Source organism: Phalangium opilio, unplaced genomic scaffold, assembly GCF_054372755.1.
Source record: "Phalangium opilio isolate 3A_F unplaced genomic scaffold, DU_Popi_V2 ptg000390l_1, whole genome shotgun sequence".
Taxonomy (NCBI): Eukaryota; Metazoa; Arthropoda; class Arachnida; order Opiliones; family Phalangiidae; genus Phalangium; species Phalangium opilio.
Genome location: NW_028324234.1, coordinates 4,400,263 through 4,427,153, shown reverse-complemented (window position 1 = coordinate 4,427,153; position 26,891 = coordinate 4,400,263). Strand labels below are relative to the sequence as shown.

At 37.7% G+C, this 26,891-nt stretch overlaps 2 protein-coding genes and 1 long non-coding RNA gene across 3 annotated transcripts; 1 reads left to right on the top strand and 2 right to left on the bottom strand.

Moving 5' to 3' along the window:
• The first annotated feature begins 3,756 nt into the window (after nt 1-3,756).
• LOC149596291 (uncharacterized) lies at nt 3,757-5,125 on the top strand. Its single transcript, XR_016379328.1, has 2 exons — nt 3,757-3,886; nt 4,975-5,125. It is a non-coding gene; the product is annotated as an uncharacterized LOC149596291 (long non-coding RNA).
• Nucleotides 5,126-10,010: 4,885 nt separating this feature from the next.
• On the bottom strand, nt 10,011-13,952 carry LOC149596290 (adenosine kinase-like). The gene is made up of 7 exons (XM_089861337.1): nt 13,810-13,952; nt 13,620-13,694; nt 13,134-13,548; nt 10,831-11,001; nt 10,679-10,714; nt 10,441-10,555; nt 10,011-10,312 (listed from the first exon to the last, which is right to left on the bottom strand). Exons 1-7 carry the CDS (start codon nt 13,824-13,826, stop codon nt 10,098-10,100), a joined length of 1,044 nt encoding a protein of 347 aa, XP_089717463.1. The 5' UTR covers nt 13,827-13,952; the 3' UTR covers nt 10,011-10,097.
• A 3,145-nt stretch (nt 13,953-17,097) lies between these two features.
• LOC149596289 (uncharacterized) lies at nt 17,098-18,853 on the bottom strand. The gene is made up of 2 exons (XM_089861388.1): nt 17,697-18,853; nt 17,098-17,478 (listed from the first exon to the last, which is right to left on the bottom strand). Exon 1 carries the CDS (start codon nt 18,746-18,748, stop codon nt 18,218-18,220), a length of 531 nt encoding a protein of 176 aa, XP_089717514.1. The 5' UTR covers nt 18,749-18,853; the 3' UTR covers nt 17,098-17,478; nt 17,697-18,217.
• Between the last annotated feature and the right edge of the window lie 8,038 nt (nt 18,854-26,891).

Genomic DNA, 26,891 nt, shown 5'->3' with positions numbered 1-26,891 from the left:
TATAAAAACCGGGGTTGACCAGGTCACAAAAAAGACTCCCTTCAGAACTTTTGAACGAGAAGGTCTATCAGTGCACATAGAGACCACCAGCGGGAGAAAAATACTCAAGGTGCGAGTTTAAACGAAAAAATCCTTTATGTGAGACCCAAAGCGCGGGAACAAGTTAACAACAAAAGTTAGTTTTTTTGAAAGGCAAAGTGCGCCACTAAGAAATCTTTAAAACTTTATAGAAAAGAAACTCAATGTGCGAGTCAAATTTAGCAGTAATTTTTTAAGTGAAAATAAAGTAATTTTTTTGGAGATTTTAATTAACAAAAAAAACCGCCTTTTCTTATTTGCGAGTAAAAAACGTGCCAACGCGTGAGTAATCTAAATTTCCATCATTAAATCGCCTTAGTGTTTTCAGTCCGCTAACGCGATCGACTACTCAAATAAACTCAGCTCTCCCAAAAGCTATTTTCGCGTCCGTATGCCACAGGAACTCCGTAATCTCTTGATTCACGTACTCTCCACCTCTGTCCGATCGGAAACATTTCGGCTTTCTTTGGTATTTAGTTTCACATAGCTTAACGAAATTTCTTATCTGTTCAGCGACTTCGTTTTTGTTTTTCAACAGCTTAACTGTCGTGTACCGACTGTAGTCGTCGATAAGCGTGAGGACATATTTTCTTCCTCCTGGCGTCACCGTCTGCATAGGCCCACAGAGATCGGTATGAATTAGATCCAACATTTTGCTTGATCTAGTTTCTGAAGTAGGAAATGGTTAACGTGCCATTTTTCCCTTCACACAGGTCTCACAAACCGTCTCTTTGCAGTTGCAGTTTGACATCTTGATTCCTGTTCCTAACTCTTTATTGACTAGCGTCTGAAGAGCTTTTGGGTCTCTATGTCCTAATCTACGGTACCAGACGTGAATACAGTCTTTCGCTACTCCATGGTTCGCCAACATAGCCGTTTCTGGTTGATCTAGTTGATATAGATCTCCAATGCAATTCGCAATTGCTGTAATCTGGTTATTCTCAGAAATCGTGCAACGTGTGCTTTCAAAATTCACACGTAAGCCATTCTCGGTCAGTTTTCGAACTGATATTAGACTTCCATTGAGATGTGGTACATACAAGACATCTGTAACTTTTATCTCAATGCTCTGCATGGTTGTTCATTTTACGGCACTGTAAAATACCAAAACCCTTTCCGGCTACTTCTAACGTTGAATCATCAGCCGTGTAAACTACGTCTTTAAAGGTTTCGTCCAGATGGGTGAAAAATCTTCTATCATTCGTCATATGGCATGTGGCCCCTGAATCTATGTACCAACCGTTTCTTGAGGGTTTCTTTGTGATTTTAAAAATAGCATAACTATTTTTGGGTGGATCCTGTGTGGCTAAGCTCGCGTGTTCTCTCGTGTTTCTTTGATTTTCATTCACGCGTCTTGCTTTATACAGTGTGCAATCCCGTTGGAAGTGGTTTGCCTTCCCGCACTCATAACAACCCGTTTTTCTTCTCGGCTGAGAGCCTTTAGCTCCACCGCCTTTTTTCTTGCCCGAACCAGCGTAAGCTTGTAGCGCTGTTTGCCGTTCGCCATTATGAGTCTGCTTCTCCATAGAGCCTTCCCGTCTTTTAAATTCTTCAATCAATTTCCCTTTGACTAGCTCTAACGTTAGATCGCTTGCTGGCCTGGTCTCTAATGCCATCACTAGCGTGTCGTAGCTTTCAGGTAAGCTACACAGCAGGAATGCCATCACTAGATTTTCTTGGATGTTTTGCCCTAATCCCCTTAATCTGTCTACGAGATCCAGTAGAGCATAAAATGTGCCTCCATATTTCCAGATTCGCTAAGCTGACTTCTACAAAGCCTCTTTAATAGAAATACCTTGGATGATAAGGTACTTTTCTGGTGGTAGTCCTTTAGAGCTGTCCAAACGGTTTTTGCTGTCGTTTTGTTTCGGATATGCTGCAGTTGATTGTCTTCGACGAGTAAACTAATTGATGCACTCGCCTTTCCATCTGCCTTTGTCCAAGCATCCGTAGCGGGCTCCGGTGCTGCGTCAGATACGACATGCCATAACTCGTCTTTAATAAGGCACATTTCCATTTTAAATTTCCACGTCTTATAATTGTTATTATTCAGTTTTGCGAACTGAACCTTCATTATCTCCGACGCCATTCTTTGTTCTTACTAACGACCCCGCCCTATTATACTGGGAACAGCTAACCTGATAATCCTTTGATTACTTAGTTTCTGTTTAATTCGTTCAGTACCTTTTACTTTCTTCCGCGTACGAGGCCCATAACCTATTGGAATTACTTCTAATACTTAGGTAATTCCTATTCTAGAAAGCAAAAATACTGGCACAACATGTTAGTGTACAAAAAAGACAAAGAATAAGTTTATTTCCGAAGGTTACAACATGTACTGAAATAGCAAGAGTAAACAAGATGGCCCCGGCCAGATTACACTTTTGCGCGCCCTCTAGTGACTAGAATTAGTATTACTATATTCATTGACCCCGACAAATTTATAATTTTCAGGTTTTTTTCCATTGTTTATAAAATAGCATTCCGATTATGAATAAAACCAATCTAGTAAGAATTTGGTTTACAGTTTAATTAAATAAGTAATTAACTGTAGTGTTCAAGTCTTGGTGGATTAATTAGGCTAGATATACTAATCAATATCCAAGATTTATTCTACCATATGATTATGGTCATTCGTTACATTGGGTGGCAAGGATGCCGCTTGAGTGCGGATAAAGAAGCGAGGAGTGTTCTCTCCTATACGCGATGTACGAGGTTACCTCCCATTTTTAAAATGTGAGTAGTTTTTGGTAATCGCCATCTAATGAGCGAATTCTGTACTTTGATTTTATTCCGTATTTTAAAAATGGCCGCGGACAACAACAATCTTTATGACACAGAGTTAACCCTTTGTCAGGTCCCGAATGAAGTTTGCAAACCCATGATCTCCACTCCCTTAAATCCCTATCACTACTTTTACAGCCAAGAACGGAACATGTTCTACCCCAGCTTGCCATTTTTACTTTTCAAAACTTACTAATTACCAATGAGAATTAAAAAATATGTTCAAATCATCGGATTCACCGAGCCAAAGGATTTCAGACGAAGGTTTTGAACTTCCTGCTTTTGAACGCTAGATGGCTTTAAACACCGACGTTTAAAGAGACAAAAATACCGAATTTTACGCTTTACTTCGACGCTAGATGGCGGTATCAAAAACTACTAAGACGCAATGGCAGCCCCCCCTTGAATTTGCCTGGTAAACAGACAATTAGAAAATGGGGGTTACAATCAATCGATATCTGAGGATGGGGCGCCATCTAGGTTGTGTTTGGAATAGGCGGGAATTACGAATATAGCAATACTCTCCCGTGAGATTAAAACCCAGTGACTGTATGAGTCTTAAGATAATGTGAGGGTTTAACAATAAAATTCGAAGATCATTGGCAACTTGTAATATTGCGCTATGCATTTGTAACAGTTTGGTTGAGCTTAATGAGGTAGATTGTAATTCAGATTTAACTTTGTTTAAGTCACTATTTTATACTGTCCTTTATGAGGTTATTGTTATTGTGGTGAAAAGTTTGTTTAAAGTCATTATTTATACTGTCCTTTATGAGGTTATTGTTATTATGGTGAAAAGTTTGTTTAAACTCATTATTTATACTGTCCTTCATGAGGTTATTGTTATTATGGTGAAAACTTGGTTTAGCTGCTGTCTCATAGGTTGAGCCTTTCAGGCGCTCGTCTGTTTCGGAGTGGGTTGCGGCGAATTGGTGTTGCGGATGTGGTGGTGGTCCTTGGGACCAGTGACCCTCGCATTAATTATTATTTTACCGGTCCCACTATAAATTAAATTTCTAAAATGGTGAGAATAAAAAGCACGTAAAGACACAAAAGTAAAGAAGCTGGAAATTCTAATTGAATTTGAATTTTTTACTGTAGGAAAAAGTAGCATATAACAATCCATAACAGTTAACTTTTATTTCTTATCACAATTTTTCAACTAGTTGCCACTAAATATCAATCAACATGTCTAATGATATTTGAAGTTCTTAATCCTTTTCTGAACTAGCCTTATTCCTTATTGCATTTTCCATAAATTCAGCGGCAATATCTTCTCTCGCTATCAGTAAGCCAGATCAAAATCTTGTAATGTGACCATGCACTACTGAGAAATACGATTACTGACAACTAGTACTGGCTATGGTCTAGACTGTCGACTACAAGAGACTCATTCTAGAGTATAGACGCTAGACAAGATCAATAGTCAATAGAATACAAAACTTTTGTAGGGAAGTTGTAGCCAAGGAGTACTAACTACCTAGGAGTAGAATTGGTAGAAAATGAGTTGAGATAGAAAAATTCTAAAAAGGAACCCCGAATTTATAAACTGGTCCCACCGTCTATTTTTTCCAAAAACCCTAATTAATAAAGTGCTCCCTGATACCACTGACCCCAACTTTTGGAATAAATAAACTGGTCCGAGCAATTAATAAACTGGTTTGGGACTTGTAAACCTGTCTTATTTCCTACCCTGTAGTGACGAGCCCATGATGTAAACAATAAAGATGGCCGCGAGCTACGAGGTTTAAGCCTCGGTCTTTAGTGTATCGGGACGGGGGGACGGGGAGTCGGGGACTCGGGGTCCGAGATATTGTCCATGCCCATGCCTTTTAATAATTATCTTAATGTTCTTTTTATTGATGATTGTTTATGCCTATTAATATTTATCTTAATGTTCTTTTTATTGATGATTGTTTATGCCTATTAATAATTATCTTAATGTTCTTTTTATTGATGAGCTTAAGTTGTAAATTTTTAATTTGATACTTTCAAAGTAACGTTAATTAAACCTTCAATACCTTGATTTAAATTTTCATTTATAATCCTTATTTAATTTAAGGATGATGTCAGTTTGTAAGTCTCGTTAATTTAATTCCCCCTTTCCCACAGAGAGGGTCTGAAAATTTAAATCACTTGGCAGAGACTGGAGATCTTCAACATTCAGTGACAGACTCTGAATCTCAATGGGCATTTAAAAAACTGTATAAATTTAAATTGAAATTCCAAATTATAATTAAATACTTTTTGTTTGATATGTTGATATTAACGTAATCAATCCTTGAATACTCTATTGGTACTATCAACACCATCGTTAAATTTATTACTTAAATAATATAATTTTTTTTAAATATAATAATCAAATTAGCGACTTATAATTAGTTAACTTTAAATGAGTATGTTTCACTGATTAAAATTACATTTCTAAAAATTTTTAGGTTGATAGCACTTTCATGTTTCATGTAGAAATTTCATATTTCCGTGGATGGAGAGATGAACACGTTGATTCCGTTTGTCGTTGATTGAAATTAGATTCATTTTGATCATAAATTTCATTTTATATTTTGAGTTGTTGATTTTATGAGATTGTTGATTTTATTTTTATAATTATCACTTACGTAACTGTTATTAGTAGATGAACCCAGCGAGAGCGGAAACTGCCAAAATGATTAGTTAATTTTGCAAAGAATCTGCAATTTAATTCTGCAAAAATCTACCTATTATTTTATGTCAGTTCCGTTAAGTGATCATTTAATTTTAAACTTGCCAAACAAATAGTGAGCAATGGTACCTCCGTCCCAAACTAGTTATAGTTTTAAAACGCTGACTCGAGTTTCATTTTGTTAATACATTTAATTTTATTAGTAAATCAACCTGCCTAACTTTTAAGCAGACGAGTCTTAAAAAACGATATCATTGGTGAAATTAGAAAACTCTCTCTGCTTAGCGCGCCTTCTGTTGGGGAGAACCTTAATTTCTTTTTTGATTAATATGATAATATTAATTGTAATGTTTAAGTTCCCAAGTAGAAATCTAATCTTGCCTAGGATTAAAAAGATATATAATAATTATAAATTGCAAAAAAAAAATTGCAAGCAACTGTCTCTCCTCCTCTAGCGCGATACAATATATATTCGACAGCATCCAGTGGCGGGCGTCGGGGAGGTGGGGGGTCCATACAGTTGCACAGTTCTCTCTCTCTCGTCTCCCGCTAAACCCACGCAGTAAGTGCGGGCGTCGGGGAGGTGGGGGGGGGGTCCATATCCTAACTCTCTCTTTCTTCTCTTCAGTATAATTTATCTCGCTTTATATTACAAGCAAGCGTGGCTTCGTGGTAGAGCGCGCGGCCGGGCGTCTTCACTGACGTCTCGTATGGATTGGGATATCGCGGGTTCGAGGCCCGGCGCCGACGGGAAAATAATTTCAATTGAAATTAAATACGTTACGCCACCTATGAGGTGTAACGTGAACTACGGATGAATTTCGAGTCGAAAATTCGCGGGAAATTTGAAATTCAAAAAGTTTATTTATGAAGAATCTTATTATGCGGTTACACCAAATCCAGCCAGCCGACCAGCCGTCCAGCCAACAGAGGTCGGAACAATACTTTCGAGCTCTAAAGAGCGCAAAAGTAAAAATCAATAACAAATATGGGATAAACTGGCGCCATCTATAACGGCTTGTTTGGGCGCGAACTTTAACTTTGTTTCTACACCAGCCCCATTGATGTCAAGTAAATTAAACTTAACTTGTTTGAGCGAGTTGCCGCCTCTGTTTCTATCAAGGTAATGTGCTGAAAAATATTTTTGTCTGCGATAAATGAGATGAACTTAAATTGGCATCATTTAATAATAGAGCTATTTCAATTCGGGGGTAAGGAGGGTTTTTGAGGCGGGGTTTCGTCAGTCCCCGCCCAGGTGCCTTATTGTGCGCGAAATTTAGCAAAGAGTTTTACAGTGGCCCACACGGAGGGAGGGTGACTATGACGATGAAACCGTATACATTGATTATCAGACTGATTCGGATGATGAACCAGATGACGTTTAAAATGTAACATTTTTGTATCTTTATTTGCATTAAATAATAATTTAACGTTAGAAGGTTTCATTGAATGAGTTTGAAATAAAATGTGCCTGCATAGAGCTATATCAGTTGAAGGGAGAAACGTCACAGTTGGGCCTGCCAATAAACGGAGTCGGTTTTCACCCTCCCTCCGTGCGGGCGACTGTAGAACTCTAAGCCAAATTTCGCGGACAATAAGGCACCTAGGCGGAGACTGGCGAAACCCCGCCTCAAAAACTCTCCTTACCCCCGAATTGAAAAAGCTCTATTATTAAATGATGCCAATTTAAGTTCATCTCATTTATCACAGTCAAAAATATTTCACCACATTACCTCGATAGAAACAGAGGCGGCAACTCGCTCAAACAAGTTAAGTTTAATGTACTTGACATCAGTGGGGCTGGTTTTACAATATCACCTGCTACATTTAAGATAGACTCGCACTCGACGGAAATCACGACAGAGACCCGGCAGAAAGGGGTTCGACCGAAAAATCTTTAGGCCTAGCCCGATGGAATTTCCGCTCGGCCGGGCGCAAGTTGTGTTCTGTTTTTCGGTGGTGTTCGGCGTTACGCTGGTGTCTCAGACAATGAAATTATCCCGCTGACTACGTCATAAATTTCCAGAGTGCACGCATACGCTAGATAGATTGATAGTCGCCATGTATTTTTTTTTGGTCGGAATCATGCCACGAAGAAAGAAAAATGTATCTAATGGAAGTATATAGAGGTAAGATGTTAATAAGGAAGTCTTTTTTGAGGAGGTTACAAAATACACTTTCTTGTACGATCTAAGCGGCAATGGGACAGAGATTTCATTTCAGATTACGTAATAAATGTTATGGAAACCACTCTAATCTGTCACGTGACCCAAAAATATTTACCGCCAAACTCAAAATTCAGTCGTAGTGTTAACAGTCTACAGCCGGACGACGGCATAAGGTAAAATTTCTACTGTATGCTGCGTGATTTGCGCCGGTTTTTTTCGGTCGAGTGGGAATTTAGCTTTATGAGGCACGAAGTTGTCATAGTCTGACGCAAGAATCAAATGAAAGTTTCTCCTCATGCTCTCTCAACACAGAAAACTCTAGATTAATCCTTAAAAATGTCTAGAATTGTTTTTGTAAAGTAAATGCTCTCTTAGACTGTTATTTATAGTTAAAATGTTTCTTATTTGTTTTGGTGCAACAAATACATGGGACAACTTAATGTAGAGAGTTTATTTAATTATAAGCACTTAAAACGTGCTGTAAACATTCACACTTTCGGCCTAAAAGGTCAGGGAAAACCTGGAAAAGTCAGGGAATTTGGTTCTGAAAATTCTGTGGCACCCCTGAAGGAGCTACCATTACGTAGGGCCTAAATTCATGCACCTAGATTAAAGTTTACGCAGATGTGATAAGTGATAATACGATAATAGGATAATATAGTTAAAACAATACCCGAGTCAAAATGTTCAATAATTTGTTGAGAAGTCCTATTTATTTCGATACCTCGCATACCAGCTGTCTCGTTTTCTCGCTTTCCCGCCCAATAAGTAGTGGTAGCTACCGCCCTCTTACCGCTAAATTGATAAACTTACTAATGGCGCGACATTTGAGTCTTTTTTGGTTCAATGATGTATTTTAAAGTTAATATTATCCGAACGTAGATTCCTTACACCACTTTTACTTTTTATTTTATAGTAAAATAGCTTAAAAAGGATTCTAATTAACCTTGAAACATTTGCAATTTTTACTTGGTTTTTTCCAACTCTATTTATAAAATCGAATTCCGAATCGAAACCACAGATATTAATATCAATTTTCTAGCGAAAAACGTGATCTATCTAACGATTAAAGGTTTGTTATCGTGGGATTATTGTAACTTTTGCCAAAGCTTATTCCCCGATGGTATTGTATAAAGCAACACCTAAAATTGGCATCAACTTAAGTTGATTAGTCCGAGTTGGTGTGTATATAAGTTCGTATCTTTCATCCACGTATTCCTACAATGTTCATACCATTTTTATCCTAATCCTCAATATTCAATCTACAAATAGAGCCCTTTTAAAAGGAATTTAAGCCGCCCAAAAATTAGCTACAAAATGTTAAAGAAAATATAGAATCGTTCACATTTACCAGTACCGACCCTAGTTTAATAAATATTATTCTGTAATTTAATTAAGATAAAGTTCAGTAGGTTAAGTTTAAAATGAACCTAATGAGTAAGTTACTGTAGTTTATTACTAGATTTATTTTATTCATAATAGGAATGCTATTTTATAAAAAATAAAAAAAAACCCGAAATTCTAAATTAGCTGGGGTCATCTTATAATGTATATAGTAATACTAATTCTTGTCACTAGAAGGCGGTAAAAAGAAATATGACTGAGTCATCTTGTTAACTCTGTTGCTATGACCCTTCCGCCTCTTCTTTCATACCCCCCACCACCCGTCCCGTTAAAAGGTTGATTCCGGGACTTTGACGTGCGCCCAGCCACAACACTCTGTTCTCCATTCCTACTTCTAAAATTAAATCTATTAATAATTCTTTATCGGAAGATCGAAGGGAGATTTTTTGAACGCGATATAAATTTTCACGAATAAAATGTTTAAATTCGCTATAATTCATAAAATTTGGAATTGCATATATTGAAAAAGGCAGTCTAGACCAGCTACGTTTCATTTCTTTGGGGGGGGGGGAGAGTAGCACGACCTGAATCTTAAGAAAGCATTTTAATGGGGGATGCAGTCACAAATCATCCTTAGAAAGGGAGGGGGTATTCAAAGAGGCAAAGATGAAACACAAATGACTCAGTTTTCGTAGAAGCTGTAAAAATGAACCCTACACCGACGCACACACCAACTACCAGTACCAAAACGAAATGCTAAGCCTTGGGAATTTTTTTCTTTTCTTACATAAAGATGAAATAAATCAAAGCTCCTTATTTATTTAGTAACTTGTAAAAAAAATTCAAAAAGTTCAAATTTAATTCTTATTCAAATTAAATCTATATAGGAACCCGTTGTTTGTTTTCAATGTTTTGCAATTTTCTGTCTATCAATTGCAGAGTTGATCGAGTTTTAAATTAAGACTTCATTAAAATAATTTGCGATTTTATTTTTTATTTTAATTGTTTTTAGGCCTAAATTTCAATAATTTTGTTATTATTTTTAAATTCTTTGTTTTTGGTTAAACTTTGAAGGAATATGAGCTAGGAAACGTCACCCCAGATCTTTGAATGACTTCAGTCGCAGCGAAAATTCCGCATTTTACGCAAATTTCTACGGGTTGATTTTGGGACAGTTGCGCTAAGAAACCTCCGACGAACGCGTCCCCGGCTCCGTTTGTATCAAAAACCAAGTTACTGTCTAGTTGAACCGCTTCGTACTCTGTTATTTCATTGTCTAAAATTAAAAGATTTAAAAGACACACGCTTCTATTTAATTATTTTATCAAAAAACAACTAATTTTTTTTTAATCTAGAAATTTAATTTTGAAATATTGCCAATTAAAAGAATGCGTAATTAAATACCTTTGGCTACAATTACCGGATCTTTTCCCTGAGTAATTATGGTAATCCTTGATCGTTTATCATTAATTTTTGGCATTTTACATATTTTCAGAGCAATCTCTTTCCTACACGTTACCTAAGATAAAAAGCTAATGAATACACTTTTGTTTTTAAAGGGAGGGTGATAAGCAAAATCGCTCGCTTGATTTTCCCTTTCAACCTTCCTTTAAAAACAAGAGTATTTTGAAATACGCTTTACCCCCAAATTTTGTTCTTTAGCGAAAGTATCGGCTTCCTAAATGTACCATACATAAAAAACAAAGCTGGAGTTAGAACTATTTGTTTATCAAAATTGCCAAGATAAATTATCTCTAAATTGAAGTTAATTAAGGAAAAGAAGATAAAATAAACCGTTTCATTGCCAAATAAGATATCAACGTAAGGTAACGCATTCATCAATGGCTCTTTATAAAAGGCACTGATGAAAGGGGCACTCAGGTTCATGCAAAATAAACGATTATGCGATGAAGCGTATTCTGCCACTAACATTTGCGATTCTGGACTGACCGTCAGAAAGAAACCCTTCGAAAGGAATTAAACGCATCAATTACCCAACTTGAATCTAAAATTCCTCAACTAAAGAGTCTCGAAAACAGCAAGTCACGAAAGTCAAGATTTTCCTATTAGCAAGGTGTGGTATGGATTGGGGGTAGGGAGGGATTGTTACGCTAACTGTGGAACGACTCAGGTCGGGTGGGACGCTAGAAATGGGGGAGGAATACTCGGAAAGATGGCGGGCGGTCTTCCTGATTCGTCTAACGTTACTAAAGTGGACCGCCAGCCATTTTTATCGAGTATTCCTCTCCATTTTCTAGCTTCCCACCGGACTTGTACCGTTCCACAGTTAACGGCCGATTTCTCATCCCCCCCAACATCCTCGCTATCGTAATATCAAGTACACGTGTTTTCTAACAAGCGAATGGTAATACAGATTGTGCGCGTGCGCTTAGGGGGGCTTAGAGAAACTAACCCCACCCCTCCCCGTTTCTTAACTTTAACCGCGTGTTGCCAGTAGTAATTCGTGTCTCTATCAGCATCTCTTCGGGTTTGAAACCGAATTGAAAATACTGAATTGAACAGAATACTACCAGCTTTTTCAGTATCTGTTGTAATAGATAGAGGTAGAATTGCACAAGTCACGTATGACTGGCAACACTTGTTTTACGCACTACCTATATATCCAAACTATACAGCTATTTCAATTCGGGGGGAGGAGAGATTTTGAGGCGGGGTTTCGCTAGTCCCCGCCTTGGCGCCATATTGTGCGGGGAATTTGGCATAGAGTTCTTCAGCGGCCCGCATAGAGGGAGGGTGAAAACCGGCTTCGTTTATTGGAAGGCCCAACTGTGACGTTTCCCCCCTTCAACTGATATAGCTCTATATACAAGTATAACTACACGCTCTATCAAAATTATTCATAAAATCTGTAAACCAATAAACCCAACCAACAAATCTTTTGAATTTTTATAACCGCTCAGATCTTGTTCTCGGGCTTAGAGGCGAGAAAAGGATTACCTGATTGGCTTGATTTTGCCACGCGCAGAACCTGTTTTACCCCAAGAGTCAGACTTTAGTCCAATCAGAAAAATAAGAGACATATTTTCGTCGCTCAACGACAGATGGTGGTACTACCGTCAACTTTGTTAGTCACGTGATCCTATCCCTCAGATGGAGACAAGACAAAGCCATATTTTTTATTTATTGGTTGGGTCTATAGGCCTATTTCAGATTCCCATAGAACCTAAGCGGTACCAAAATGGCAGCCCGCAGCCAAAACTAAGCCCTGATAGACACTGACGTCAGGCAGGAGAGACTTGAGAGGGAGTGTTGATTTAATGTAAAGGGGGAAAAAGTGAGGGTAGGAATTTCTATCTCCGTTCCACGATTTTAGCTAACGCGCAGGCACGACTGACGTCGTTTACTACCGCCAACAACCCTTCTTATAGTTCACCAGTCACCATGACGGATATTCAAAAACAACCTTCCCCTTCCAGTTCAAAGCCGGTTTTAAATTTGACGCGACGAGTGGCAGAGCCAGCGCCAGAGAAAAACTAGTTTAGCCACGAAGCGAACGAACCCACCTATTCACTTTATTACTCCCTCTCAAGTCTCTCCTCCCTGCTGACGTCACAACTGAGATAGTTCTATTGAAGTTACAAATGGCGTGTTGTAAAACTACTTTTCCCATTTTTATTCCCTTTTGGTTATAGAGCAAACAAACACTCCCCATCCTCGTGGGAATACAGAAATTTAAGTGGAACCAATTACCCCCTTTCACTTGACAGCGATTTTGTACAAGATAAAAGATAAAAATCAACCCCCTTTTACCATAAGCTTCTTGAAGTCTCTTACTCTATTTGAGCTGCCACTGGAGGAGATACCATTTGAAAAATTAAGGGATAATATAAAAAGGAGAGTGAACACAGAAATAATTCCAATTTCTCGCTTTCCCCATGCAAATTGGGGGCTCATTGTGGACCTCTTTTATTAACCATTGTGTACCCATACTTTACATGGCGTCCATAAACACACACACTCACGTACAAAAAACAGTATCACAAAAGATGTGCATATTACAAACACACACCTTGCTAAAAACCATAACTCATAGAAATGTTTCTACAAGACTCTTTTGTGTCTAAAACGATACATACTGAAACGTAGAAGATTTCAGCACTTTCAATCAACTTATAATTATCCGGTTTTTCCAAATGATCTTTGGTAAAATGATTAGCGGCTCCCAAATTAGCACATAACGATCTATTTGTTCCCTGTTTAGTTAAGACTACCGCGCAAGTGCCTGTGGGTTCAGACTGGTGAATTTGGTAACGAACGTTAACACCGGCTTCCATAGCCTTCTCCCCAAGTACTTTGCCATAATTATCATTCCCAACTGATCCCATAAATACGCAGGTATTGGGTTTGTTAAGAATCCATTGAACAGCTCTCATTGTGTTTTGTACAGCACCACCGGCGGTATATTCAACATTGTATTTTGATACCATTTCGTCGTACATAGGTTTATGCTTTTCCTCAGCCAAAATCGCGTCGTTTGGCTTCATACCATATCTATCGCGTTTTTTCAATCATTTACGCAATTAATTAAAAACAACACGTCACACCCTTAAAAACTCAAATACTTTTGTAAAAACTCGTCATCCGTGTTGGCAGTAATATCCAGTAAAGGATTTCCCATTCCAAATATTAAATTATCTCTGAAAAGTTAATTTTATTCTGTTTCAATCCTAAGCCTTGGCCATTGAGGCAGCGGGCCGCGTGGCTTCATTCAATGGACTGTTTTAAATAATCAGTGTTCAAACAAACACTCACCTTAATTTTGATGCCATTTTTATAACTATTTAAAGCGACAATTAACGTTAAATTTAGAGTCAAAATTAAATGCAACTTCTTAGAATTAAAAAAAAAAAGCTGGGCTAAACTAAACTTGTAGATACGACGGCGCCAGACAGACTGAGACATAGCATAGCCCACTCCATCACGCGCGTCACGACGCAAGCTGCTCGCCCCTTCAAAAGGCCAAAAAGTGCAACTTTTGGATTCTTGGCGGGAAATTCCAAGTCTGTGAAAATTAACATTACGTTCTATGGGAGGAGGTCGGTTTTTTGGCCAGATCCTCTGTCCTATTGATCGAAATGACCAGAAATTTTAATGAGACGTGTGTTTCGACGTGTTTTATTATTCTAAATAGGATTCAAGGTTCTAGAGTGGATAGTTTTTTTTTTATAAAAATTATTTTCAAAACCAAAATGATGGGCTCAGTGCTAAAACTGACTATATCTTCGGATCTACTGGTCCAAATGTCCTGAAATTTTAATGAGAGGTGTGTTACAATCTATTATATTATATTAAAAAGGATTCAAGCTTCTATATTTGTTAATTATTTTATTAAAACTTAATTTCCAATTTCATAATTGTAAATTAAGTACTTAATGCACAATATCTTTGTATCTAATGGCCCAAATGTCCAGAATATTTAATTAGAGGTGTGTTACAATCGATTTTATCTAAAACTGGTTAAAAATTCATAAGTAATTAGCTTTATAAAAAAAAAATACTTTCACTCCCTTTCCTAGATTAAACGTGTTTCTTAACATTACTCAAAAAATCTTATAATTAAACAAAATTATAGGCCCTAAAGCCTAAAACACACCTATTTTGGGAAAGTTCAGAAGAACCCTTGTGTTTCTGCCAAAAGAACTTTATTATGTAAACGCAATTTTAGTTCAAATGTATTGAAAATATCACACATTTTACAAAAACAAAGAATTAAACATAGAAAAATCATGATTAAGAAACTAACTGAAAAAGGTCGGGGAAAAGTATCATAATACCAGTTGCAGTTGGTAAAAAGAAATATTTAGTGGAGAGATAGTTTTAAATTATAATAGTCAAGGAGGCCCAATAAGCAAAAAGCTTCCTCACAGCGATCCTCTGCTTGTTCAATGACATTTTGAAGCTTCTTGCGTGGTGCTTGATCTTAGTTTTGAAGCTTTGTTTTAGGATTTGTCAACTTTTCTTGAAGATCCTATCATTTCTTATTTTGACGATAAACTTTATATTTTAATTGATTGATTTTTTAAATACCTCGCCCAACAAGTAAGTATAACTTTCAAAAATGTTTGTGTCAGCTAGGCATCACCACAAGGGTTTTCGTGACATCTGCCCCTCTGCACGTTTACAAATCTCAGAAAATTGGTGCAAGAGGTCTAGGTTTTATAAACTATTACTCCCTAAAGGCAAGTTTTGGATAAATATAATGGGGTTGGTTTTTTAATGTGGAAAACAATTGTAAGTACCAGAACGGAATGATTATACAGTATACTTCTGTAAGTACTGTAAGTACTGAATTTACAATTGTGACATGGGAAATTAATTTTAATTAAAAAATCTATCAACTTCAAAAGCTTGAACCCTTTTTAATATAATATAATCGATTGTAACACACCTCTAATTAAATTTTCTGGACATTTGGGCCATTAGATACAAAGATATTGTGCAATAAGTACTTAATTTACAATTATGACATTGGAAATCAAGTTTTATTAAAATAGTTATCCACTCTAGAAGCTTGAATCCTTATTAATATAATAGAATAGATTGTAACTAGGGATGAACCGGTACCGATACCATATCGGTATCGGCACCGATACTCAGGGTTTCCCGAGAGTATCGGATCGGTTGGTTCGATACCGATACTAAACCGATACTCTTTTAAAATGCGTTATATGGCGCTACATGACAATTTTAGGTCTTTTAGTAACGTAATGATGGTGATATTATCTCATTTCTATGAATTACAATCGTGACGAGTTCTCATTTATATAAAAAGTACCTGAATTCAGTTTATCTAACAACTAATAAGCGAAAATCTTTCTTAGTATGCGCCTGTACGGATGAACCGATACCATATCGTTATCGATCGGTATCGGTTCATGTTTGTACCGGTATCGATCGGTATCGGGTTAAGCCTGGTATCGGCCATCTCTAATTGTAACACACCTCTCATTAAAATTTCATGACATTTGGACCAGTAGATTAGTCAGGAAGCAGTTGTATTCTACTTCAGAGAATTTGCCAAGATTGATTTTTCAACTGAAACAGGTTTATCACATCTCAAACAAAATATTTAGCCTTGTCTTAAAAAAATCTTCCACAATTTCAATTAATTTTAGTTTATTTAAATAATGACGAATGTTTAAATAAATGTTGTCGAATTGGTGTTTATCTTACATTCGATAGCCTAGGCTTAAATACTCTTTAACAAAATGAATTAGCAATACACCACTTCAACAACTTATATATTCTTTATCCTTTATATTTTTTTTATTAATTTAAATCTACGGAATTTAAATACAATAACCGAAATAAAGAGCAACATCATTTTAATTTACAACACTTGCGAACTTAAAATCTTAAATCAAAAGCGCATAGATAACCAGAAAGTGAAGAACGAGAAGCCTAAACCGCAACGTGAAAAATGAGTTCCCCCATAGTCGATTCAAGATTTCCGTCCCCCTTACAGAGCGACGGGAAGAGTTGGTCTTATGCCGCGGCGGAGAGTTACTTTCGCGTAGTTTTACACAAGGTACATGCGTAAGTTGGCTTCAAAATATAGTTCACTTATTTCTTTATTTTCATGTCGTCTGCTATAGTTTAATTCCAAGGCTTAATATAATCTAGTCATTTAGGTAGTCGGGAATCGGCACATTTGTCAAAATGTCAGATTTGAATTTAGCAAACATTTTTGAAAGCTACGAAAAGGATGACTTTTTCCTGATTGAAAAAGACGGAAAACTTAAAGGTGCAATAGAATGCATGAAAAACAATATCAAAATTCAGCTTAACGAAACTTGGAAATTCCACGTCGATTGAACTGAAAGAGCGCTAAAGAACAACCGTTAAGCCTAGTTAGCAGCCGATTTCTCAATAGTATTCCCCACTATCCCCAGGAGCCGCTACCATCACGAACTACTTTCCGCTTGTCACGTGACATTAACGATGAGCTAAAATATCTCTGATCCCATTGGTAGTTGAAAACAAGGATCACCAACCACCCATTTGTGTCCCCCCCTTGCTTCTCATTTTACACGAATTTATTTATTTATTTATTTATTTATTGAATGTGTGTTGTTCACAAAGTCAACAGTGTGACGTATGTGTGAACATAGTAAATCGATACAATAGGCATGGTACGGAAAGACACTAAAAGAGTACAGTAGTATGAGAACAAAAAAAACGGATAATGATGTAATATTAGAAAAAAAAATAATAATTTTAACAATAAGTAATAATAATTAAACAAGTAAATACTAATAATTATAACAATTAAAAACAGTGTCAGATAATTTAGAATTCACTGCACAATAATGTAATGTTTAGATAATAATTAGGAGGTGGGTTGAAGAAGTAGAGTGCTTACAATTAGGACGTATGTGTGAACATAGTAAATCAATACAATAGGCATGTTACGGAAAGACACTAAAAGAGGACAGTAGTATGAGAACACAAAAAAAAGGATAATGATGTAATATTAGAAAAAAAAATAATAATTTTAACAATAAGTAATAATAATTAAACAAGTAAATACTAATAATTATAACAATTAAAAACAGTGTCAGATAATTTAGAATTCACGGCACAATAATGTAATGTTTAGATACTAATTAGGAGGTGGGTTGAAGAAGTAGAATGCTTACAATTAGTACGAAAAATGTCTAATAATTTACGACTATAATGTCAAAAACTAAACAAAGGTTATTAATTTTATGTCGGAGAGTGATTGAGACAATATTTAATAAGGAGAGACGTTGGGGAGGCGGAAGCTTATTAATTTTTGTGAGGGAGTTTCGAATACGCGTTTTGAGCCTTTTGCAAAGCCTGGAGAACAGTTAATAAATGGGGGGACCAAATTGGCGAACAGTAATCAATTATTGGGAGGACCGACGAGTTGTACAAGTACTAGGGGTATAGAATTAAAATTTAAACTGTGGTGAGTGGTGACTAGAGTAGTAAGTTCTTCCAGTTTATAACGATTATTAAGGCTAACGGACGTTGGTCAATAATGCGAGAGAATCACTAGAAGATAGTAGCGAGACACGGTTGGAGGCCGTCAAAGACTACGGGTTGAGGTTAAGATGAGGCGTAGCATTGTAGAAAAGTTTGCATGGATAGGCGAAAAACGGCGGCTTTAGAATTTAAGGTAGGTGATATAGGTACATTACGCGGAACGAAGGGCCGGCGGATGGTGGGGATGGTTAAATGGTGGCGGACAGGGGTAGAAGTTAAATGGCTGAGGACGAGTGCGATTAAGTAACGATGGAGGATACGAGTAGGGAGGCCACGAAATGGTATTAGGGGGCGAAGGAAGACCGACCGCACTAGGAGAAGATGGTGCACCAATAGGAAGAGAATTAGGGAAAGATAGTGGTGGACCAGGCGCGACCGGGGCTGAAGGTAGGTTTTGAGGCGCATTGAAGACACGTTTAGGCACGGTGTTTGAAGACGTAGAAGTAAGACCGCCCGGCTTAGCAACACTAGGAGAATGTCCGGTGTGAGAGACGCGACGCGGCTTTTTAACAACTTTACAGTTACGAATAGCAAGATCACTTTCACCGTTAGCAAGGCGTCGTGAAAGTTCATTTCTTGCGGCAGCTAGTTTTGAGCGTTGGGACGGAGTATAGTCAGGTCGTGCTTCAAGCGAAAAATTGGGATCTTCGGATTTACGCAAACGAAAGTAGTGATAAATCATGCCTTTATGTCCAGGCGAAAGAAGAACCACTTTAACAGGCCTAGGGCGTTCACCAGGGGAGGGGAGCACACGGCCAAGGCGAAAAAAACGCACAAAGGAGTTAATTTTGCAATTTGACATAAGGGATCGAATTTTATCCGAGTCTTCACTAAGTCCCACTTCAGGGAGTCCAAACCAAAGGATATTGCATTGGCGGTCAAACATAGAAGCAGTCTCTTCTTGAACTTGATTGACAATGTCAGAGAGTGGGGTTTGTGAACTCGTATTAGTCAAATCGGTGAGTCGATCGTCGAATTTAGTTGATAAGTCAGAAATAGCTTCTTTGTGGGAATTGAGATCAGAATGAATGGCATTAATAACAGGATGAGTAACTAAATCAGATTGCTTAACAACAGTACATGTGAGATTAGACAGCGAGGCGTCAACCGTCTTTAAGTCACCCGAGAGAGTCAATAAATCAATGCCATTTGAAGCGGTATTATCAGTAATTTGGGCCACAGTATCTTGAAGTAAGCGTACATCGGATTTGAGAGATTCCAGCGCTTGAACCACAACACAGTGAGGACAAACCAATGCGTTCGAGGTTAGAGGTAAAAGATAACTATTTTTGCAAGTAGAACAAGTTGATAAGCTGAAACGAGGCGGGCTAGGAGATGGAGATGACTGCACTGAGGCAGAAGAGGTACCAATAAGGGTTGTTGGAGTAGATGTAGGCTGGTGAGTAGACATCTTAGGTGGTATACGTAGTAAATTCGGCATTGCAATAGTAACAGGGCGACGGTAACACGTAACAGTAACTTATTGGCCTTGGCACTTGTTGCTTAAAAACAGACAATCCCGAGGCCCGTGAACAATCACAACGAAACCGAGGCTTAACGCGAAATGCAAACAATGAACTTAATTAATCGAGGAGACATAAGAACAAATTAAAACAAGAAACGGAATACACCAACTTGATATGTTTATTTCTCTTTGCAACATCTAAAGCGTGAAGGATTATTTGTTGGTCCGCTTCTTCTAAGTAATGCCGGCCATGTTGCATTTCTTCCGTTTTGAAGGCTTCATTAAATTCGCCGATAGAATATTTTGATATGAAATTATTAAAGTTTTCGTGCTCTCTTTAAAGTGACTCATTAGTTTTTTAGATAGATAAGTAGTTAGCTCTGATTTAGTTTTAGGATGCAAGAGAAACTTTTTTACGTTGACTATCTTGGTGTTATCGTTCACATGGTAATGTACGGCAATGTTTTTTCCGACTCTCTTAGTACGTGTTGCGGCTTTGAAAGACCCTTCTGTTGAAATTGGAGCTTTTTTGAAATATTTTTCTATCCTGGTATGAGTATTTTAAATGTTTCAGCGGGTGTTTAAAATTTCATAGCTATATTTCCGTCGCGAGTCCTTATTACTACGTTTACCCCCCGAGTAGTTTTTCAAGGTTGAGTGCAGAACGCGTTTAGGCGCGCAGTGGTCTTTATGACGGTAATTACACGCTATTTTGAAATTTTCAAAATAGTTTTGCGGCGGGTTTACAATTTTTTTCGAACTCTCCGTGGTGTAATTAGTCAGAAACCAGTGTTGGTTGGGTTAGTTAGATAAAGTAAAATCCTACCATTTTGGGTCTAGTATAATTTATCTTAGGTTTTATGTTTAAAATCATTCGTAAAATTGTGGTAGAAACTTAAAATATTTGTCTGCCAATGAAACAGGAGGTTTGTGGCTAGTAGTAGCGCTGACACTACTTTATACTTCATATATATAAACTTTTTGATGAATCATTGTAAATACTGTTTGTATAACTTCCAATTATTTCTTTGCAAATCCAGAGTCACGTGTTGCTTGTATGGTATTTGTTTCGAGACGTTTGATATATAAACAATAGCCTACCTCATGGATAATAAAAATGTAATGAACGTCATGTTGCTATACGTAAGTAAAGGATTTATTCAAGTTATTTAGTTCGTCTTTCCAGCATCATACTTAAAAGTTAGATTAGAATTTGTTAACAACTTAATAATAATTAAAGGCTTTTTTATTCGGGAGCTAACACATTCAGATAAATCTGATTTACAAAGCGGTCCCTATTTGTAATTAATAAATTAAACTAGTAAAATTATGTATTATGTTGAATAAGTTGTCAGAAATTTAAAATTTAAATCTCAGAACTTAGTTAAAATAATTATGACTAAAAGTGTTGTTACAATCTATCGACTTTCAAAAGTTCTTTTTTAAAAAGCGTACTAGATTCCAAGCGTTTGATATCTTTATTTAGTGAGTTCCATAGTGTAATGCCACAATGCTAAACACTATTTTTTGTAAGTGAGTTCTGAAGATTGTTTACCCAGAAATTCAAATGGTATAAATAAGTTTATTATCTAGCTTAATGAAGTGGTCCAGTAGGTACTCAGGGCAGTTTTCTTTTTTTTAGATTTAGCCAACCCAATTCTTTAAGAGTGTCAGTGGCCGAGGTGCGTTTTTTTTTTCGAGGTGAAACGGGCCACGTGATTATGGGCTACTTGAAGCTTGCTTAAGCAGGAACTATTAGCTAAGTTATAAAATAGGTCACCAAAATTAAGCATTGGTTGTATTAAAGCTTTGGAGAGGTGATTTTATATTTTTGGAGTTTAATGATTTATAGAGGGCTCGAAGAATTGCCATCATACATGTGCTTTTCTTCAAAACATAGTCAATGTGATCCTTCCAAGATAGGGAGTCATCGATTATTAACCCTAGATATTTTTAGGATGACACCCGTTTAGTTAAGCGAGCCAAGTCAGTGGGCAGCGATTTACTATTCGGCCATAATATCATATATTCAGTCTTAAATTCGTTCAAGATAAGATTTCGTGTTTCTAGTGCCTATTTCAAAATGGCCACTTCCGAGCTCATTTCTTTCATTAACTTTCCAAAGCACTCAGATGATTTTATAAGCGCGCTGTCGTCCGCGTATTTGTTGGAGATTCTCGATTTCAGTCGAAGTAAAACTTTGTGTGTACCTTGACGTTAACACAATCTATGCCAAAGTCATTAAGATGGTTTTCTAAGCCTGCTGTTGATTGAGTTTTGTGACATTTCGAGACCACGAACCTCGAGTTAGGCATGTAAGATAAGACCAAGGCCATTGGGTGTGCATTGAGTCGCCAGATTTTTACCGGGTGTTTTGATCCAAATTTAGAGCCGGTAACTCCAGCCGGCCAGAGGTTTGCTTCACATATAATTGGTGTCTCATTCGTGTACCTGACTATGAAGGATCTCCAGTCGGTGTTGTAACTGCGTGTCCTTCTGATAGGAAGCGGCGTTTTCTCGTGTTTCATGATAAATTTAGAGATGTTTTCCTCCTTGGCTTTGATTCAGAAATTCGAAATAATATACTCGAACCTTAATTCGTAGAAATTAGCCATTTCCTGTGGCATTTGGCCCATAATTTTCTCTTTCCCCTTCTTTGGTGGAACGAGTTCAGCTGGTTGCGGGGTAAATTCTGCTCGTAGTGCCTGGGAGAAGAGTCTTTTGGGGTTTGTGGTTGTAGTTGATATATTATCCTGGTTCCACTTCCACGATAGTATTACTACTTCTTTTTTGTCCATCTGTATCCTTCCCAGGACAACAGGGAGCCGTGGTCGGGATAAAATAGATATTCCAGCATCGATTGGGTTGTGGTTTTGTTGGGCCTCAAGGGTTGATATTCTGGCAGATAAACCCTGAAACCATGATGACGCTGGAGCGTCCGAGGTTTTACCATTTTTGTCGGTGTCGGATACTATCTTTTGGAAACTGGCAAAACTTAAGGAGATTTTTCTCAAATTGGGCTTCCATAACATTAATTCGGTCTCCGCATTGACATTTATTTTTGGCAAAACTTACATGTTCTGTTCTGAGTTTTTGTATTTCAATTTTAAGTGTTAATATCTGATCCGTTGTTTATTCCAATTCCTTGGTGGTTTTGAAAGCTTCTTTCATTCGGTTTCTACATATCGGGCAGCAGTAGAAGCGTTTTGCTTCAGATGCCTTGATACAAACACAAGCTATGTGCAAAAGCGCATAGATCAGAAAGTGAAGAACATTAAACCTTTCCAGCCTTTAGCAACGGTATTCGTGTAAAATGAGACGCAAGGGGGGACACAAATGGGTGGTTGGTGAGCCTCGTTTTCAACTACCAATCGAATCAGAGATATATTAGGTCATCGTTAATGTCACGTGACAAGAGGAAAGTTGTTCGCGATGGTAGCGGCTCCTGGGGATAGTGGGGAATACTATTGAGAAATCGGCTGCTTAACTAGGCTTAACTAGGCTTAACGGTTGTTATTTAGCGCTCTTTCGGTTCAATCGTCGTGGAATTTTCAATTTTCGTTAAGTTGAATTTTGATATTGTTTTTCATGCATTCTATTCTTTATCAATCAGGAAAAAGTCATCCTTTTCGTAGCTTTCTAAAATGTTTGCTAAATTCAAATCTGACATTTTGACAAATGTGCCGATTCCCGACTACCTAAATGACTAGATTATATTAAGCCTTGGAATTAAACTATAGCAGGCGACATGAAAATAAAGAAATAAGTGAACTATATTTTCGAGCCAACTTACACATGTACCTTGTGTAAAACTACGCGAAAGTAACTCTCCGCCGCGGCATAAGACCAACTCTTCCCGTCTCTCTGTAAGGGGGACGGAAATCTTGAATCGACTATGGGTGAACTCATTTTTCACGTTGCGGTTTAGGCTTCTCGTTCTTCACTTTCTGGTTATCTATGCGCTTTTGCTATGTGGTAGCACCCAAGGAATATATCGCCCATTTTCATCTTTCTGGGCAAAAATACAGTTTTTGAGGCAGTAATTGTCCATTTGAGTAGAATATTCAACCAATATTCAGTCAGTACAAGGTCTAATTTGGACTATGTTATAATTACTTCACTCTTATTGTAACTTTAGTGCTAACCCTAGGATTACGTGAGGTTTTCAGGAGCAAAAAACTTACGTGCGCACACTCGAAGGAGCCTTAGAAGATAATTGTTTGTACATAAATAAATAGTTATTTTTCTAATTTTGAGCTAGATATAGTAGTGCTCAATTAGGCGAGGTGATTTAAAGTAGTGATGCCACGAATATTCGGTTACTATTCGGTATTCGGCCTATTCGGCCATTTTTTTCGTATTCGGCCGAATATTTCGTAATATTCGGCCGAATACCGAATCTCCAATCATGAAGGGAAAAAACGGCAAAATGACTCAAAAACTATTTATTTCAATAACAATTTTTACTTTAATATTTATAATCTTATATTTATAATCACAATATTTCCAAACAGGTAATTTTTTGTTTGCAGATGACATTTTGTAAAGCATATAGTGACACGATCTACTCGCAAATGAACCAAAAACCTAAAGACGCTATAGACGGGTCCTATAGAGTAATGTCAGTTCTACTATGCAAACGTCATACCATAGAGTAGTGTCGGTAGAGGGGGGAGTAGACTGTGTATCCCTCCCTCTAGGCGCGCTTTTGTAAGAGGGGATACTGTAGGGCCTGGTAGGGGGGATGACACTTAGTTAAGAGATAGAAGGGTATGACGTTTGCATACGTAGAACTGACATCTAGCTCTAGCTCAATGTCATCCCCCTACCAGGCGCGTAAAGTATCCCCTCTTACAAAAGCGCGCCTAGAGGGAGGGATAAACAGTCTACTCCCCTCTCTACCGACACTATTCTATAGTGTTAAAGGGAGCGCGTTGAAAAATCGTAACTTCCCCCTTTTCATTCCCTCCTTCCCGAGTTTATCACCAACGTTGAAAGCTTCCGCGCAGGCGCGCTGTAGCAGAGGCGGTAGAGAGTGGATCTAAATCTAAACAGTGTATCCCTCTCTCTGCTTGCGCTCAAATATTGCGCAGAGCAGTAATCGCGTTACAGCTAGTGCCGAGAGGAGAGGAGAGTTTTCCCACGTGACCCTACATTTCGCGTAGCCGTCTGCCTATTCACCTCACCAATCCATACCCTTCTTCTTCCATGATGAGACCTGTCCCATTGCGGTCCGTGCGGGGGATGTGCGTATTTCGCGGAACGGGTTACAGCTCATAACCGGTTTCGCGCGAGTTGCACATATCTCACGCCCGAATATTCGGTGCTTCGGCCGAGAGCATGGCCGAATATTCGGTATTCGGTATTCGGCAAAATCAATATTCGCGGCATCACTAATTTAAAGGTTCAAGTTAAAGTTGGTCATTACTTCTGAGTGCATGTCTTCAATGGGTGTAAAACATAATGAATTACCGTATTTACGACTCCCAAGGGCGTGCAAACCTTTCTACAGGAGCGTGTGCAAAATCCCACACTGGTTGAGAAAGTTGTGTAAAATATTTTGCACTAGTGTATACAACTTCAAACTACCTTAACCTCCTTCCAAAATCATACTAGATCAAAAATCATTTTGAAGTACATACACCAATGTGCTAAGGTTGTTCAGTACCCAACAATAATCTAAGGCTGTACAGGGTCTCGCATACACTATAAAAATACGAAGAGGGCCGCATAAACTTGAGAGTTGATGCCTGATCAATTCAATACTCGTGGGATACAGTAGCCATGATATTATAAGGTGTCATTTCTAGTTTAGCATATATTTTTTCTCTTTTCGTAAATCGTAGGAAATAGTAAATATGTCTTTAGCCTACCTCTTCTTTCTCAAAGTTGATAGCTACAATAGTTTTAAGCGCTAGCAGCAACACCCTTTCTCTCAATCAACTTTATGATTAGCCACGGTTATATGTGAAAGAAATGCAACACTGTATACTGTACAGAAAACCGTGGTTGCCATAGCATTGTCTATAGATGTATATTGAAAGGAAAACTGGTGGAAGTCAGGGACGATATATTCACATACACGACTATCACACAATGAGAAATTCTTCATTTCCAGGACGAGTTTAAAAATGATTCTACACTCCCTTAACATGCGTTTCATAATTCGTTTTAGAACCTGAGCTTCACTTCAAAACCGTCCTCGCGCGACGATTTTTGAACCTTCAAAGGTGTCACTATTAAGAGTCCCCTTCACGATTGCAATATCTATGGAATCGCACTGCCTATTCGCGAGCATACCACTAAATAACTAGGCATCAGAACATAACTCCATTGGTTATTACATAACTACGTAGAGTAAAAATTGAAAAATACAAACATGTCAATGATTGAGACCGGTAATTTCTTAATCACTTCCAAAAACGGACTTTCTCTCACTTATACAACACACACTTATACTGGGTAATGAAAAATTTCTCTTTCAATGAAATATTGTACTAATTTGACTCGCCCTCGCTGCCCCCGTGGTTGGCATGCCCCTGTGGCGGCGACTCCGATATTTCACGGATAAAAACGTAGTGTTCTAAATGGGAAAGCGACAGAAAACCTATATAGTCCGTTCAACGAAAGATAGGAGTCAAACGACCTAAGAAATACTCCTAAATGCGTGTCGCCCACGTCAACCCTATAGTAATTTCTTACCTTGTTTTCTTACAATATACTTAATCACAAGAAATAAGCTATATTTCACAATATACTTAATCACAAGAAATAAGCTATATTTTACAAAATTCTATAATGCGTCTGTTTCCTTAGCACCAGTACAACTATATTACGAGAACGTACGAATTGAATCATTATCATCCAGGGAGCAAACTAATCATTGAGTTCCTCGTGTTTGCGGCAGGGAGGTAAGTTTTTCCAGCGTTTGCGTTAATAATTTTAACCAGAGGACATTTACTTTATTTCAGGGTAAATGTTACGTTCATTCCTGTGATGAATAAAAACTACCCGCAGGTATTTTTTTTCTTCATCACACACTAGCGGAACATTATATTAATTTTATGTTTCATTTAGTTCTTCGATCTTCAAATTGGCTATCATAGACTTGATGACACTAATTGCTTTGAAAAACATAAAGAAACATGCACGCACCCATTTTGGTACACAGAGAACAACATGCTGTCGTATTTCTGCGAAGCCGAATACCAAATATCATTGACCGGAGTCCTTCAAGTCTTTGATCCTAAGGCATGTTTGTTCTCCAATTTAATATTACTCTTCATCAGGTGGATGAAAATTACTAGAACTCTGTGTTCCAAAATTTCACATTTCATAGAAAAACAGTCGAAACATTTCA